The following is an 18,059-nucleotide window of genomic DNA, read 5'->3' as shown; positions in this document are numbered from 1 at the left end:
GACACCCCCCTTCACTGCCATAGTGGTGTGGACATCCCCTATTACTGTCATAGTGGTGTGGACATCCCCCTTCACTGTCATAGTGGTATAGACATCCCCCTTCACTGTCATAGTGGTATAGACATCCCCCTTCACTGTCATAGTGGTATAGACATCCCCCTTCACTGTCATAATGGTATAGACATCCCCCTTCACTGTCATAGTGGTATAGACATCCCCCTTCACTGTCATAGTGGTATAGACATCCCCCTTCACTGTCATAGTGGTATAGACATCCCCCTTCACTGTCATAGTGGTATAGACATCCCCCTTCACTGTCATAGTGGTATAGACATCCCCCTTCACTGTCATAGTGGTATAGACATCCCCCTTCACTGTCATAGTTGTATGGACATCCCCCTTCACTGTCATAGTTGTATGGACATCCCCCTTCACTGTCATAGTTGTATGGACATCCCCCTTCACTGTCATAGTGGTATAGACATCCCCTTTCACTGTCATAGTGGTATATACATCCCCCTTCACTGTCATAGTGGTATAGACACTTAACCCCCCTATCACCATCTCATAGTTGTATATCCCTCCCTTCCATTCTCTGCAGGCTCGGCAGAAGTTGCCCCTTACCACAGATCAAGGATCTGATTCCTCTGCCCCCAGTCCTAACCATGACTATTAGGGCATTAACAAAAATCTGACTCTGGACCACTGGTTAGGGGGAACTTCTACCAACTCTGTTCAGCAGCTCTGTTTGCTTGGCTTCTCACTTATTGTTTGTTTTTCTTTTTTGTTTGTTTACCTGTGTGTTTACGTGCGGGCTTGGGCGTGACATACGTTCCTACCTTGGCGCTGCTGCTACTTCTTGTTGTTGTATATCACTTTCTTTCTTTCTTTCTTTTTGTTTTCCTTTTTCCCTCTCCTCCCTCTCTCGGCGTGTTGCCATGACACTGCTGGCTCTGTCCATCACCCGCCCCTGGGCTGTGACATCACGGCTGTGTTGTCCAAACAGCTGCTGGTGAAGGGGGTGAATGAGACGCTGGTGGCTCAGAGGGTGGTGCCTGCTCTCATCACGCTCTCCAGCGACCCTGAGATGTAAGTGTCTCCTGCTGCCTTGTCTGGCCACCTCGACCCCTCCTCCAACCTCACAGGAAGAACCCTAACCTCTTTGATGAGGATATATATTGAATAACACCAGATCTTTCAGGACTGTAGTTGGCATGGAAACATGCATCCATTGTTAAAGGAGTCAATGGTTTGACTTAGGATTTTATTTTCTCAAAACTCAGGGACAATGAGGCTTTGCAACATAAATCAATTCCAAAGTAGGTGCTTTCTCTAAACTGTGTATCTTTAGGGTTTTTGCCCTGTCTGTGCTCCTAGATGGTTCAAGGTCTCTCTGACTCTGGATAAAAGTCTTCTTAGGGCTTTCTTCCTGTAGAGGTTGAGGTGCGGTCGACCGTGTGCGGTTCTGTGTTTACTGTCACTAACACCAGGCATCATCAGTGTGCGACACTAACCCACACCCCGGTAGTCACTATATAACCATGCTTGAAAGGACAGCACTATGATGCTTTCTAAACACTAGCCCAAACCCTTACCTCTAACCTTAATTGTAACCTAGTCCTCAATTAAGACAAAATATGTAATGTACTTGATCATCAGTTCTGACAATATAGGTCATTTTGTCCTTTCTGGCATGATCTACCCAATCATGTTCATCGCATCATCAGTCTGCTACACTACCACAACTCGCGCTCTGATTGGCTGCATGTGGAGATCATCCCAGCATGCTCAGCTGTAATGCACTACCCCCCATCCTCCTCCTCACCCCCTTTTTAGCAGACCCCCTCCACCCAACCTTCAGGTCCTGGACGATTGCCCCCCCACCCCCCCTCCCTCCTAACCTCTTCGTCTCTCCCTCCCTCCTAACCGTTTCCAGTTGATTCTGCGAGGCATGTCAGAAGCTTTAATAGACCGCCGGGTGGCCCCGGCTCTTATTACACTGTGCAGTGGCCCTGAATTGTGAGTCAACGAAGACGAGACGTTTTCTCTCCTCCTCTCTATCCCTCCTTCCTCTGCATCCTCCTGGTTCTATTTAGTGTATTATATTATTTAAATCCATACGGACACTGGAATGATCTAACATCACCATTAACCTTGGCATTAACATACAGGATCCACACTGATGATTGGTTGGTGTTGGTCTGTTTTATATTATCTTCTGAGCTGCATTTTGTAGTTTGAATAAAGCAGAGACCTGGCTCTGTTCTAACTCCTGTCTGGCTTATAGTTCAGTTAGGATCTCTACTATCCCTGCCTTTGGTACCATCATGGAGACGGTCACCCAAAAAGAGGTATGGACATGCTGATTCTCATATATGCACAAACTACACTCCTGCATTAAGCAAGTCTGGGTTATATGTTTTGAGCACAGGTGTGTTTTGTATTGTGTCCATGTGTATTAGGGGGAGTATCCATGTTGGCATGCGTGTGTGTGTACATTAATGTGTGTGTGTGTCCCAGCTGTTGGAGCGTGTGAAGATGCAGCTGGCGTCGTTCCTGGAGGACCCACAGTACCAGGACCAACACTCTCTACACATGGAGATCATCAGGACCTTTGGCCGGGTCGGACCCAACGCTGAGCCACGCTTCAGAGACGAGTGTCAGTACTACTGATAATACACACACACTACGCTGAACCACACTTCACAGACGAGTGTCAGTACTACTGATAATACACACACACTACGCTGAACCACACTTCACAGACGAGTGTCAGTACTACTGATAATACACACACACTACGCTGAACCACACTTCACAGACGAGTGTCAGTACTACTGATAATACACACACACTACGCTGAACCACACTTCACAGACGAGTGTCAGTACTACTGATAATACACACACACTACGCTGAACCACACTTCACAGACGAGTGTCAGTACTATTGATAATACACACACACTACGCTGAACCACACTTCACAGACGAGTGTCAGTACTACTGATAATACACACACACTACGCTGAACCACACTTCACAGACGAGTGTCAGTACTACTGATAATACACACACACTACGCTGAACCACACTTCACAGACGAGTGTCAGTACTATTGATAATACACACACACTACGCTGAACCACACTTCACAGACGAGTGTCAGTACTACTGATAATACACACACACTACGCTGAACCACACTTCACAGACGAGTGTCAGTACTACTGATAATACACACACACTACGCTGAACCACACTTCACAGACGAGTGTCAGTACTACTGATAATACACACACACTACGCTGAACCACACTTCACAGACGAGTGTCAGTACTACTGATAATACACACACACTACGCTGAACCACACTTCACAGACAAGTGTCAGTACTATTGCTAATACACACTACGCTGAACAACACTTCACAGACAAGTGTCAGTATGGACACACACACACACACACCTACCCACTAATGCAAAGGCACACTAAAACAAGAGCGCAGACACACTCACATGCACATATGGACTCAAATCCACACACACACACACACAGTGATATTGTCTGTTTTTTGTCTTCCAGTTGTGCTGCCTCACCTCCACAAACTAGCGTTGGGTAACAACGTCCAGGCTACAGAGAGTAAGAGGATAGACATCGCTACTCAGCTGTTTGAGGCCTACAGCGCTCTCTCCTGTTGCTGTATCCTTCACCCAACGTGTGTGTGTGTGTGTGTGTGTGTGTGTGAATTCAAATCAAATGTATTCGGAGAATGTGACAAATAACAACAGGTGTAGTAGACCTTACTGTGAAATACTTACTTACAAGCCCTTAACCAACAACGCAGGTCAAGAAAGAGTTCAGAAAATATTTACCAAATAAACTAAAGTAAAAACAGTAAAATAACAATACCGAGGCTGTATACAGGGGGTACCAGTACCGAGTCAATGTGTGGGGGTACAGGTTAGTCAAGTTATTTTGTACATGTAGGTTGGGGTAAAGTGACTATGCATAGGTAATAAACAGCTAGCTCCCTCAACAATGCTGTACATGAATCAATAATAGGTATAGGTATATTATTACATAGTAATAATGGACCTGTATGTACAATTCTAAAGTGGCTAGTGGAATCAATATCATATGATAGAACAGCAGCTTTGTCTGCATGTATGAGTTCTGGGTGTGTTTGTGTCAGTGTTGGCTGTGGGGGTAGTCAGTGAAAATAATCTCTAACGTGCATATAATTTCTCTGGTGCAAATAGTCTGTAAGGTGCAGGGAGACAATTAGGTTTAGCTTTTCAGCAGTCTGATGGCCTGGTTCCGAGACCCAATACTCCAACACAGCTTGCCAGATGGTAACAGAGTGAACAGTCCGTGGCCCGGGTGACTGGAGGCCTTGACTATCTTTTGGGCCTTCCTCAGACACCGCCTGGTGTAGAAGACCTAGAGGGCAGGGAGCTCACCCACAGTCATGTATTGGGCCATCCGCATCACCCTATGTAGAGCCTTGCAGTTGAGAGGGGGTGCAGTTGCCCGACAAGGCGGTCATGCGCCGGTCAAGATGCTCTCGATGGTGTAAGGCCCATGCCGAATTTCTTCAGGTGCATGAGGTTGAAGAGGCTGTGCTGCGCCTTCTTCATCACTGTGGTGGTGTGATTGGACCATGTCAGGTTCTCTGTGATGTGATAATAAAGACAGAGGAAGCTTTTGACCCTCTCCACTGCAGCCCTGTCGATGACAATAGGGGAGTGCTCCACCCGTTGTTCCCTGTACACCACAATCAGCTCCATGGTGATCAGCTGTGTGTGTTCCCTGCTATTGTGTCCTTAACTTACAGAACTTACCTCACCCTTTATTAATGGTTGAGACAAACCGCTACATATTAACGAGTCGAGGCCTTTAAACGGAAAAGCTAAAAGAGGGCAATAGTTCATTAAGTGGTTTTTAAATGTGTCCACCTAGCAGTATGCACTTAAGACATTTCAAGAACTGTACCCGGAGCAGAGTGTTGGCTTGGCTGGGGCTCAGGGGAGGGTGTTTTATTTCACTTTTATAGCTGTGACTCAGAATACGTCTTTAGAATAACAAGACCCCGGTCAAGACTAGGTTACTGTAGTCAGACTAGGTTACTGGAGTCAGACTAGGTTAAAAGTTCACTATTTGTGGTTCTGGGCTGTAATCGACCAACCCTGCCTCAGTCAGTGTGGTGTGTGTATATATATAGTGCACTGAATAAGTTGAATACATTAGCTGTATGTGTATTTATGCGCTGGCGAGTTGAGAAAGGAAAATTAACTCTCCATTTTGGGGCCGTATGCTGATTACAGGGTTGAGTGGGCGGAGAGAGGGAGGGAGACGGAGGGAGACAGAGAGAGACGGACCACAGCCCACAGAGAGGGAGAGCGAAAATGAGAGAGACGGACAGTTACAGACCACAGTCTGCCTCAGAGAGACGGAGAAGCCAGAAGAGAAAATGACAGAGGGAGAGCTGCCTCTAAGCCTTTGGTCAGAATTCCCAGCATGTGCATGCATGTGTGCACGTTCCTCCCTAAATGTGTTCCCAAAATAGTGAGGCTCCTCAAGGGCGTATTTCGCAGCACAGCGACATACCTCCCTAACCTCTCTAGTGACTTCCATGCCACCTCACACACTCACTCACACCAGCCGGCTGAGGTTTGGTAATGTGCGAATATCGCAGGCTATACGGGGGGGGTCTCGTGTAGCTTTGGTCACAGTGGCTAAACTCCCCACTATCAGAGCCTGGTACTGTGACACCATCAGTGTGCGACGAGGCAGTGGAATGACTGTGGCCCTCTGGGTAATGTAGTCATATAACCTCACTAATCTTACTTGTTTTTAAACTGTATTAGTGTCATAATATTACTTCATTCACAACGGTTCAGTTGACCAGTGTTCAGTAGTGTTTAACTGTGTTTATGTTTGGTCGACCAGTGTTCAGTAGTGTTTAACTCTGTGTTGGTGTTTGGTTGTTCAGTGTAGGTTAACTTTGTGTTCAGTTGTCCGGTCCTTGACCTCCTGCTCCAGTCATCTCAGAGGAGCTGATGGTGAATCACTTCCTGCCTGGCTTGAGGTGTCTGAGGACCGACATGGAACAGCTATCTCCTGAACACGAGGTACACACACACACACACACTGACCTCAAATGACCTGTTTCCCATGCCAGTTAAAGACCAGCTGATTCCCAGACCACTTACCACACAGCGTGATGTTGTCTCCAGGAGGGACACTCACCAGGCATACTTTCCACAGCACAGCAGTCTAACTGGTATATTTTCCACTGTGTGTGTCTCCTTTCCTGTTGCAGGTGATCCTGAGCTCCATGATCAAGGAGGGGGAGATAAAGGTAGAAAACAGAGGGATCGGACAGGCAGAGGGGTGAGTACTAACGCACACCAGTAAATCACTACTAAAGCACACCAGTAAATCAGTACACAATCACAGTCATGTGTGCTATGTCTGTGTTCTATGTCGGAGCATTCAAAATCACACACACACAAAACTCTACAAACTCTCCTTATCTTTATCCGCTGGTTTTCGTCCCACACCATGAGTGCTGTTGACTGTTGGGTCACAGTCATATGACCCTCTGGAAGCCTAGCTGCATTAACAGTAGAGAAACTGCAGCCTTTAGATTCAGGACAGTGGTAAGGAAGGGAGGTTAGGGGGAGGAGAGAAGAGAGCCTGTAAAGAGCATTGGGACTCAGCCATAGTGTGAGGGAGAGGTTAGGGAGTAGTGGAAATCTATTAAAACTACTAAAACTATTATAGACTGCCCATAGTGTGGCTGTCTTGTGAACATGTGTTTCTGCCTCATTAAAAACAGAACTGTGTCTGTGTGTATGTGCGCACACGTGTACCCTCTGAACTCTTGAACTCTGAGGCTGTAGCCTAGCAACACAGTCACACACCCCAATGTCATATTGAGTCTTGTTTTGAGGTTGTTGGTTTAATCATCATGTTTAATTCTAACTATAGAATCTCTCAGCATCATCATGCACAGTGTTAGAGACAAGAGTTGTGTATGTTTTAGACTCGAAAGTATCTATCAACAACCATGTTACTACACTACGGCACTCAACTCCAGCATTTTCCATAACGTTAATTTGACTATTGACCACATTTAGTTGAAAAGTTGTTCCCCTACAGTTCTTTATCTGCTGTTGTTCAACCAGATTTAGGCAGAGGGGGAAAAAGAGGAACTCTCCTAACTGTCAGTCAGAAGAGACTGTTACTGTTAACGCTTAGGAAACAGCTTTTCCATTTACCTGTCCAAATATATGGAGGGAGAGACTGAAACAAGAGCAGAACAAAGCAAACAAATGAGCATTTGACAGTTGACACTGTCAATCACTGTATGTTTAGGGAGAGACGATTGTAGAGATTATAGGGAAAACATTCTGGATGAATGATAGTATATTGATAGTATATTGATTCTTTGTGTCCAGGCCATTCTATAGGTTATATAATATATCCCATTCTACAGTATTATCATCAAAATATATATATATTTTTCTCCCCAATTTCTTGGTATCCAATTGGTAGTTATAGTCTTGTCTCATTGCTGCAACTCCCGTACTGACTCGGGAGAGGCAAACGTTGAGAGCTGTGCGTCCTCCAAAACACAATCCAACAATCCAAGCTGCTCTGCTTCTTGACACAATGCCCATTTCACCCAGAAGCCAGCCGCACCAATGTGTCGGAGGAAACACCGTACACCTGGCGACTGTGTCAGCGTGCACTGCACCCGGCCCACCACAGGAGTCGCTAGAGCGCGATGGGACAAGGACATCCCTGTCGGCCAAACCCCCGCTGGGCCAATTGTGCGCCGCCCCATGGGTCTCCCGTTCGTGGCTGGCTGTGACAGAGCCTGGACTCGAACCCAGAATCCCTAGTGGCGCAGCTAGCACTGCGATGCAGTGCCTTAGACCACTGCGCCACTCGGGAGGCCCAATATAATTCATATAGTTCACAAAAATGGTCACGTGGCTTGTTCTATAAAGCAAGCAGACCGGCATCGAGACATTCAGTTACTGTTCAATTGAACGTTAGAATGGGCCAAACAAGTGACCTAAGCGACTTTGAGTGTGGTGTGATCGCCGGTGCCAGGCGCGAGAGTTCCAGTATCTCAGAAACGGCCGGCTTCCTGGGCTTTTCACGCACAACAGTGTCTAGGGGTTACAGAGAATGGTACAACAAACAAGAAACATCCAGGCTGTCCTGTGGGCGAAAACAGCTTATTGACGAGAGAGGTTGAAGGAGAATGGCAAGAATCTTGCAAGCTAACAGGCGGGCCACAAACAGAAGTGGTGTGCAGAACAGCATCTCGGGAAAGCACAACTTGTGGGCCCTTGTGACAGATGGGCTATTGAAGCAGACGACCACACCAGGTTTCACTATCAGCTACAAACAAGAAGGAGCCATTCCAGTGGGCACACGATCACCAACACTGGACAATTGAGGAGTGGAAAAACAATACCCGGTACGACGAATCCCGGTTGCGCCATGCTGTTGGCAGAGTAAGGATTTGGCGTAAGCAGCATGAGTCCATGGCCTCATCCTGCCTGGTGTCAACAGTACAGGCTGGTGGCGGTGGTGTGATGGTGTAGGGAATGTTTTCCTGACACACGTCAGGTCCCTTGATACCAATTGAGCAACCTTTTAAAGCCACAGCATGTCTGAACATAGAATCCATGCTCTGAAGAATTCAGGCTGTTCTGGAGGCAAAGGGGGTTCCGACCCAGTACTAGATGGGTGTACCTAATAAACTTTAGCTCTCTGTGTGAGGATGATGCAATGTCTATAATGTCTATAATAAATGTACACGTTGACATTTTAGTGATTTAGCAGACGCTCTTATCCAGAATGACTTACATAGGGCATTCATCTTAGGATCGCTAGGTGGGACAACCACATATTTTCCCTCAAAGTAGTTATTAGCAAACTCTGTGCTAGTAGGAGAAGACATGCTGGCCAACATGTTCATTGTGTTTCTGTTCCTGTAGCTCTGTGTCCATTGCTGCTAGTCTGGTTGGTGAAGACGCTAAAACCAAGTTCCTGAGTAAGATGGGTCAGCTGACCACGTCCGGCGCCATGCTGGCCAACGTCTTCCAGAGGAAGAAATGATCTATCCTTCCGCCTGGGGCCCCAGCGCACTACATATCCCATGAGCCTCCAGTGTCCGGGAGCGCTGGCCCAGCCACCAGTGATAGGCCAGGACAGGGTCTGTTCGAATACCTTCTAGATGCATCCTTCACTCCTCTGTGACTCGAAAGGGGAGAGCTATCTGGCTGAGCCCTAGGAAGGGAGGAAGGAAGGGTGCGCTTTGAACTATTCGATCAGGGCCAGTGTGTATATCAATACTCTGAAGTGACTTCCTCGTCTCAAGGAGAGAAGACGAGATGAGTAGAGGAAGTCATTATAGACTATTGAGATGCACCTAATTGGGTTTGATTTAGCATTTTAGCTTGCGCCATGTCGGCACCAAAAGCTTTATGAATGTTGCAGTCCAGTCTAGTTAGAATGTTAGTGGCGTTCTATGTCAGAATGTGATTGTTCCGGAACCTTTTGGTGTCAACATGGAGAGGACTAGCTTACTAACTGACGTGTCTGTATGTTCATGGCTCTGGGGAAATGCCTACTTGAAGTCAATATCGCCTGCCTTCATTTCGTCACGTCTCTCTCTCTCATTGTTGTTTTGATAGTCTCTATTTTATAACTTATTTATCTCTTAAGACTTTATTCCTCCAAAGAAATGTGCACATCACTTTATCATTCTTTTCTCTTTATTGTGTGTATTTTGATTCAGAGTCGTCTTATTATATATGATGTACATGATCATCATCACTACCATTCATTGGCTTAGTTTGTTTATGTTGGAAATGTGAAGATGAAGAACACTGATTCCCTCGCTCCATGCCTTCCTCCTTTCCCTGTCTCGTTCTGCCTCTGCGTGTTGCAGTGTCTCGGCTGGTTCTTATCTAAAGTGGCTGTTCTGATTTGGGTTTTGTTATTTTCTCTTTGGGATATGCTCTACAAGTAAATAACTGTATGATACACTGAAATGAAAAGGACTGTACCCATATTATTATGTACATTTGAAATTGGTGTCATGAAATAATAAAAGACGAAATAAACAATTGTGTACTCATACAGTTCATTTGGAAAGTATTCAGACCCCTTGACTTCTTCCACATTTTGTTATGTTACAGCCTTATTCTAAAATGGATTCAATTGTTTTTTTCCCCTCCAATCTACACACAATACCCAATAATGACAAAGCAAAAACGGGTTTTTCAAAATGTTTACAAATGTATAAACAATTAAAAACAGAAATATCACATTTACATAAGTAGTCAGACCCTTTACTCAATACTTTGAAGCACCTTTGGCAGCAATTACAGCCTTGAGTCTTCTCGGGTATGGCGTTAACAAGCTTGGCACACCTGTATTTGGGGTGTTTCTCCCATTCTTTGCAGATCCTCCCAAGCTCTGTCAGGTTGGATGGGGAGCGTCGCTGCCAGCTATTTTCAGGTCTCTCCAGAGATGTTCAATCGGGTTCAAGTCCGGGCTCTGGCTGGGCCACTCAAGGACATTCAGAAACTTCCTTCTGGAAGGTTCTCCCATCTCCACAGAGGAACTCTGGAGCTGTGTCAGAGTGACCATTGGGTTCTTGGTCACCTCCCTGACCAAGGCCTTTCTCCCCTATTTGCTCAGTTCAGCTGGGTGGCCAGCTCTAAGAAGAGTATTGGTGGTTCCAAACTTCTTCCATTTATAAATGGAGGCCACTGTGATCTTGGGGACCTTCAATGCTGCAGAAATGTTTTTTTGTACCCTTCCCCAGATCTGAGCCTCGACACAGTCTTGTGGAAAGGTCAAGTGGTCTGATTACTTTAAGTATGCACTGTACACCTGTCTCTGATGGTTATTGTGAGTGTGTGTGTAAAAATATCCACCATTGCCATACAATACACAGCTAAAAGTTTCAGCAGGTGTTCAGAGTAGTAAAACTAAGCCCTTGGTAAATAGACAGAATCCCCCCTCATCTGTCACCCCCCCCCCCCCCCCCCCCCCCCCCCCCACACACACACACACACACACACACACACACACACATCTACTACTCTAACTTCAAAGAGTGTTATGTCCCTTTGTCTGTCCAGGATTCCAAAGTTCAATAGATGGGACAGACAGAGTTGCTGGCCCGTAGACTCTTTCAGAAGAGCCATTACAAGTCCTAGCTCCAGTATACAGAGTACTGTAGGGAGTCATGTGTGACGCTACACCCTGTTCTGTCAATATATCACCCAGTCCCCACCCCTCCACAAAGAACAGAATTTGCATATTCACTTTAATATTTAACATTGTTACTGATTGCTCACCAGGTGGACAAATAATGTATATATTTTAGGACACTGTACTGCATGGGTAGAAATGAAACATGGAGCATGTTGGTATTTTTCAGCGTATAATAATAATAATAATAATAATAATAATAATAATACACTGAACAAAAACATAAACACAACATGTAAAGTGTTGGTCCTTGTTTCAGAGCTGAAATAAAAGATCCCAGAAATGTTCCATACACACAAAAAGCTTATTTCTCTCAAATTTTGTGCACAAATTTGTTAACATCCCTGTTAGTGAGCATTTGATCCTTTTGTCTAGATATTCCATCTACCTGACAGTTGTGGCATATCAAGAAGCTGATTAAACAGCATAGTCGTTACACAGGTGCACCTTGTGCTGGGGATAATACAAGGCAGCTCTAAAATGTGCAGTCATACAACACAATGCCACAAGTTTTGAGGGAGTGTGCAATTGCCAGGATGACTGCCGGAATGTCCACCAGAGCTGTTGCCAGAGAATTTGTTAATTACCATAAGCCGCCTCCACCGTTTTAGAGAATTTGGCAGTATGTCCAACCGGCCTCACAACCGCAGACCGCGTGTAACCAGCCCAGGACCGCCACATCTGGCTTCTTCACCTGCGGGATCGTCAGATGTGTGGGGTGTAGTAAAGCCCTTTTGTGGGGAAAAACTCATTCTGATTGGCAGTGCCCGTCTCCCCAGTTGGTGGACCTGGCCCCTGAAATGGGTGGGCCCACCGATGGCTGCGCCCCTGTCCAGTCATGTAAAATCCATAGATTAGAGCCCAATTCATTTATTTCAATTGACTGATTACCTGAAATGAACTGTAACTCAGCAAAATCTTTGAAATTTGAAATTGTTGCATATTGTGTTACTTAAATTGTGCTTTTCAAAAACCCCAAGTCACTTTACCATTGTAGAAATGAAGAGAGAGTTGGGGTCTGGATACGAACCCAGTTTAGGGTAAAGGGCGGGATCTGGGTTAGGATACGCACCTGGTGTAGGGTGGTGTGTTTAAGGGTAGGTGTGTTTGAGAAAGAGAGAGAGTATGTGGGTGATTTGAATGAGAGTTAAGCTATGTTTGCAGTGTGTCAGAAGAGGTTTTTAAGCCCAACTTTGGTGAATGTTGACTTTCTTGGGGTCCTGTGTTTTTACTTAACTTACTACTGTGTGTGTGTTTGGAAAGGGCCTCAATTGGGACTTCTTAGTCATACGACTGACTTCGGGCGAGTGTGTGTGTGTGCTGTGGTGACTCAGAAAATCATGTCTGTTTCCAAAGCAAGCAGCAGAAATGGTCTTCAAGTTTCAACCACGGGAACATGGTGCCTCTACTCTGCTGTGTGTGCGTGTGTGTGTGTGTGTGTGTGTGTGCCAGTGACACGACTGCAAACAGGATACGGAAGGAACCCTTTGAACTGAGTCCAGCGCTGTGGTCACTTTTATGGCAGAAACACACACACACACATTCAGTGTGTGGCAGGCCACTAGAGCGCTTATTAATGGAATCCTCCTCTGGCCTTTTCTCCTTTTCTGGTTGTCCATGTTTTACTCTCCCTTTATAAGTGGGTTGCCTGTAGCAACATGCATAACCAATGAATTATTTGCTTTTGCCTTTTGGGCAATGTTTATCCTTACACACACACAGCCAGATGTTTCTGTGGCTTCGGCCATGTTTGGTGTCAGAGGCTAAATTGAAGCGTTGAACTGTTAGCGATATGTTTGGAGTTTAAATTGAGGCATTTTATTGCTACGCTAGTCAGTTCCAGATCCTAATTTCCCCTCTGCTAACTGCAGGGAGGCTCGCCACAAATATGCCTTGCTCAGCGGGAGCTTACGGGAATGGCTGAGGAGAGGTTGGGGGGGGGGGGGAGCAGCGTGAAAGACTTCCATTGGCTCTGAGAAAAAACTATGTTTTAATACATACATTTTATACATACATATTGTTTTTCTGTCATTATAATGCTCTCATCAATGAGAGAGATGCTTTAGTGGCATATTAGAGAGTAAGAACGTACATTCGAGTGTAGGCTAATACCTCTTAACAGAAACAAGAGCAACAAACCATCATCCGTATACAAACATACACTGAACTAAAATAAATGCAACAGGCAACAATTTCAAAGATTTTACTGAGTTACAGTTCATATAAGGAAATCAGTCAATTGAAATAAATTCATTAATATATGGATTTCACAACTGGGAATATAGATATGCATGTGTTGGTAACAGATACTTTAAAACCACTCAGTATCTGGTATGACCATTTGCATAGAGTTTATTTATTTTTTATTTAACCTTTATTTAACTAGGCCAATCAGTTAAGAACAAATTCTTTTTTACAATGACGGTCTACCAAAAGGCAAAAGGCCTCATGCTGGGACGGGGGCTGGGATTAAAAATACAAATAAATGAAATATAAATATAGAGACCTAACAACACAGCATGGTAGCAACACAACATGGCAGCAGCACATGGTAGCAGCACAAATCATGACACAAATATTATTGGGCACAGACAACAGCACAACTGTCAAGAAGGTAGAGACAACACATCACGCAAAGCAACAATAACTGTCAGTAAGAGTGTCCATGAATGAGTCTTTGAATTAAGAAATTGAGATAAAACTGTCCAGTTTGAGTGTTTGTTGCAGCTCGTTCCAGTCGCTAGCTGCAGTGAACTGAAAAGATGAGCACCACAGGGATATGTGTGCTTTGGGGACCTTTTACAGAATGTGACTGGCAGAACTATCAAGGCACAAGGCGAGATCCAAATGCAGACACAGGAGGCAGATGGTTGGAGTCTTACAATGTTTATTAATCCAAAGGGGTAGGCAAGAGAATGGTCATGGACAGGCAAAAAGGTCAAAACCAGATCAGAGTCCAGGAGGTACAGAGTGGCAGACAGGCTCGTGGTCAAGGCAGGCAGAATGGTCAGGCAGGCGGGTACAGAGTCCAGAAACAGGCAAGGGTCAAAACCAGGAGGACTAGAAAAAGGAGAATGCAAAAAGCAGGAGAACGGGAAACCACTGGTTGACTTGGAAACATACAAGATGAACTGGCACAGAGAGACAGGAAACACAGGGATAAATACACTTGGGAAAATAAGCGACACCTGGAGGGGGTGGAGACAATAATGAGGACTAGTGAAACTGATCAGGGTGTGACAACAACGGGTGGAGGATGAGGGCTGCAGTAAGTATCTCAGATAGGGGGGAGTGAGGCCTAAGAGGGTTTTATAAATAAGCATCAACCAGTGGGTTTTGCGACGGGTATACAGAGATGACCAGTTTACATACTATAGTATAGAGTGCAGTAATGTGTCCATAAGGAGCATTGGTGGCAAATCATATGGCTGAATGGTAAAGAACATCTAGCCACTCGAGAGCACCCTTACCTGAGTTTATCAGGCTGTTGGCTGGAATGTTGTCCCACTCCTCTTTAATGGCTGTGCGAAGTTGCTGGATATTGGCGGGAACTGGAACACGCTGTCGTACACGTCGATCCAGAGCATCCCAAACATGCTCAATGGGTGACATGTCTGGTGAGTATACAATTGCTTCCAGCAATTGTTTACAGATCCTTGCGACATGGGGCTGTGCATTATCATGCTGAAACATGAGGTGATCGAAGTGGATGAATGGCACGACAATGGGCCTCAGGATCTCCTCACGGTAATCACTGTGCATTCAAATTGCCATCGATAGAATGCAATTGTGATCGTTGTCTGTAGATTATGCCTGTCCATACCATAACCCCACCACCACCATGGGGCACTCTGTTCACAATGTTGACATCAGCAAACCGCTCGCCTACAAGACGCCTGCCATATGCCCGGTACAGTTGAAAACGGGATTTATCCGTGAAGGACACACTTCTCCATCGTGCCAGTAGCCATCGAAGGTGAGCATTTTCCCACTGAAGTCGGTTATGATGCCGAACTGCAGTCAGGTCAAGACCCTGGTGAGGACAACGAGCACGCAGATGAGATTCCCTGAGACCGTTTCTCACAGTGTGCAGAAATTATTTGGTTGAGCAAACCCACCGTTTCATCAGCTGTCCGGGGGACTGGTCTCAAACAGTCCTGCTGGTGAAGAGGCCGGATAGGGAGGTCCTCAAATCAAATGTAAAAAATGTATCGCAGTGTAGCGAAATGCTTGTGCTTCTAGTTCCGACAGTACAGTAATATCTAACAAGTAAAAAGTAATCTAACAATTCCCCAATAACTACCTAATACACACAAATCTAAAAGGGCGAATGAGAATATGTACATATAAGTATATGGAAGAGAGATGGCTGAGGGGCATAGGCAAGGTGCAATAGACGGTATAAAATACACTATATACATGTGATATGAGTAATGTAAGATATGTAAACATTATTAAAGTGCCATTATTTAAAGTGGTACTGTTTAAAGTGACTAGTGATCCATTTATTAAAGTGTCCAGTGGTCTCAATGTAGGCAGCAGCCTCTCTGAGTTAGTGATTGCTGTTTAGCAGTCTGATGGCCTTGAGATAGAAGCTGTTTTTCAATCTCTCGGTCCCAGCTTTGATGCACCTGTACTGACCTCGCCTTCTGGATGATAGCGGAGTGAACAGGCAGTGGCTTTGGTGGTTGTTATCCTTAATGATCTTTTTGGCCTTCCTGTGACATCGGGTGCTGTATGTTTCATTAAGAGCAGGTAGTTTTCCCCCGGTGATGCGTTGTGATGCGTTGTGCAGACCGCACCAGCCTCTGGAGAGCTTTGCGGTTGGGGGCAGCACAGTTGCCGTACCAGGCTGTGATTACAGCCCTACAGGATGCTCTTGATTGTGCATCTGTAAAAGTTTGTCAGGGTTTTGGGTGACAAGCCAAATTTCTTCAGCCTCCTGAGGATGTGGATAGGGGGGATGCTCCCTCTGCTGTTTCCTGAAGTCCACAATAATTTCCTTTGTTTTGTTGACGTTGAGTGAGAGGTTGTTTTCCTGACACCACACTCCGAGTGCCCTCACCTCCTCTCTGTAGGCTGTCTCGTCATTGTTGATGATCAAACCCACTACTGAAGATTGAGTTGGAAGCGTGCATGGCCACGCAGTCATGGGTGAACAGGGAGTACAGGAGAGGGCTGAGTACACACCCTTGTGGGGCCCCAGTGTTGAGGGTCAGCGAAGTCCAAGACCCAGTTGCACAGGGCGGGGTTGAGACCCAGGTCCATCAGCTTGATGGTGAGTTTGGAGGGTAGTATGGTGTTGAATGCTGAGCTGTAGTCCATGAACAGCATTCTTACATAGGTATTATTTTTTTGTCCAGATGGGATAGGGCAGTGTGATGGTGATTGCGTCATCTGTGGACCTGTTGGGGCGGTACGCAAACTGAAGTGGGTCTAGGGTGGCCGGTAAGGTGGCGGTGATATGATCCTTGACTAGCCTCTCAAAGCAATTCATGACGACAGAAGTGAGTGCTACGGGGTGGTTGTTATATTTGCCTTCTTGGGTACAGAAACAATGGTAGCCATCTTGAAGCATGTGGGGACAACAGACTGGGATAGGGAGTGATTGAATATGTCTGTAAACACACCAGCCAACTTGTCTGCGCATGCTCTGAGGACGCAGCTAGGGATGCCGTCTGGGCCAACAGCCTTCCGGGGGTTAACACGTTTAAATGTTTTACTCATGTCAGCCACAGAGAAGGAGAGGGGGGGGGCGCAGTCTTTGTTAGCGAGCCGCGAAGGTTGCACTGTATTATCCTCAAAGCGGGCAAAGAAGGTGTTTAGTTTGTTTGGAAGCGTGACGTCGTTGTCTAGCGGTTGTGAGGACACTTGGACGTAATGCCAAATTCTCTAAAACAACGTTGGAGGCGGTTTATTCTCTGGCAACAGCTCTGGTGGACATTCCTGCAGTCAGCATGCCAATTGCATGCTCCCTCAAAACTTGAGATATCTGAGGCATTGTGTTGTGACAAAACTGCACATTTTACAGTGGCCTTTTATTGTCCTCAGCACGAGGTTCACCTTTGTAATGATCATGCTGTTTATTCAGCTTCTTGATATGCCACACCTGTCAGGTGGATGGATTATCTTGGCAAAGGAGAAATTCTCACTAACAGGGATGTAAACAAATTTGTGAAAATAATTTGAGAGAAATAAGCTACTGAGAAATAAGCTTTTGTAACATTTTATGTAACATTTTTGGGGATCTTTTATTTCAGCTCATGAAATATGTGACCCACACTTTACATGTTGCGTTTACATTTCTGTTCAATGTAGTTGTATATCTGTTTATTCAATGTGTGTTTGGATGTACCGTACAATTTCAAATATGACGTCACCGATGCAACACATCCCTGCATCTTTGCATCATCATTATCAGAAGCCAAGTTTGTGGTCTCTGTCAGAGCTGACGTGGTGAGCAGAGCTCTAGACTTAGCTCCAGTAGGTTCCATTGTGTCACAGAAACCTGCAATGACTGAGTTACAACTCCAAACCTCACTGTCTGTTCTGTGTTCCTGGAATTAGAACATTAAGTTCTACCAAGTTCCAGAGAACGCCTCCAGGAAATATTCCCCCACTCTCTCTCACCTAGTAAAAGAAAAAAACTTAACAAAAACAAAAGCGGAAAGCCTCTGAATTTGCATGTGAGGTTCTGCTTGTCCCTGGCGAGGGAGAGGAGAGAGTGACGCAGAGCTGAGTAAAGGT

At 45.5% G+C, this 18,059-nt stretch overlaps 1 protein-coding gene across 8 annotated transcripts in view; it reads left to right on the top strand.

Moving 5' to 3' along the window:
- The window catches only part of relch (RAB11 binding and LisH domain, coiled-coil and HEAT repeat containing), a 40,324-nt gene extending 30,168 nt beyond the window's left edge, over positions 1–10,156 (top strand). For 4 of the 8 annotated variants that reach the window (XM_036935102.1, XM_036935099.1, XM_036935100.1 and 1 more), the window contains 7 exons: positions 1,007–1,089; positions 2,288–2,351; positions 2,521–2,659; positions 3,585–3,701; positions 6,045–6,133; positions 6,325–6,395; positions 9,023–9,349. In XM_036935102.1, coding sequence (XP_036790997.1) covers positions 1,007–1,089; positions 2,288–2,351; positions 2,521–2,659; positions 3,585–3,701; positions 6,045–6,133; positions 6,325–6,395; positions 9,023–9,143 — 684 coding nt within the window. In that variant the 3' untranslated portion in view covers positions 9,144–9,349. Of the gene's footprint in view, positions 1–1,006; positions 1,090–1,936; positions 2,020–2,287; positions 2,352–2,520; positions 2,660–3,584; positions 3,702–6,044; positions 6,134–6,324; positions 6,396–9,022 lie in introns of all 8 variants that reach the window. The other 4 variants (XM_036935103.1, XM_036935096.1, XM_036935097.1 and 1 more) reach the window with 2 other exon arrangements.
- The last annotated feature ends 7,903 nt before the right edge of the window (positions 10,157–18,059 follow it).

The sequence above is a fragment of the Oncorhynchus mykiss genome, chromosome 11, assembly GCF_013265735.2.
Source record: "Oncorhynchus mykiss isolate Arlee chromosome 11, USDA_OmykA_1.1, whole genome shotgun sequence".
Lineage (NCBI taxonomy): Eukaryota > Metazoa > Chordata > Actinopteri > Salmoniformes > Salmonidae > Oncorhynchus > Oncorhynchus mykiss.
This window is presented reverse-complemented; position numbering and strand designations above follow the sequence as displayed.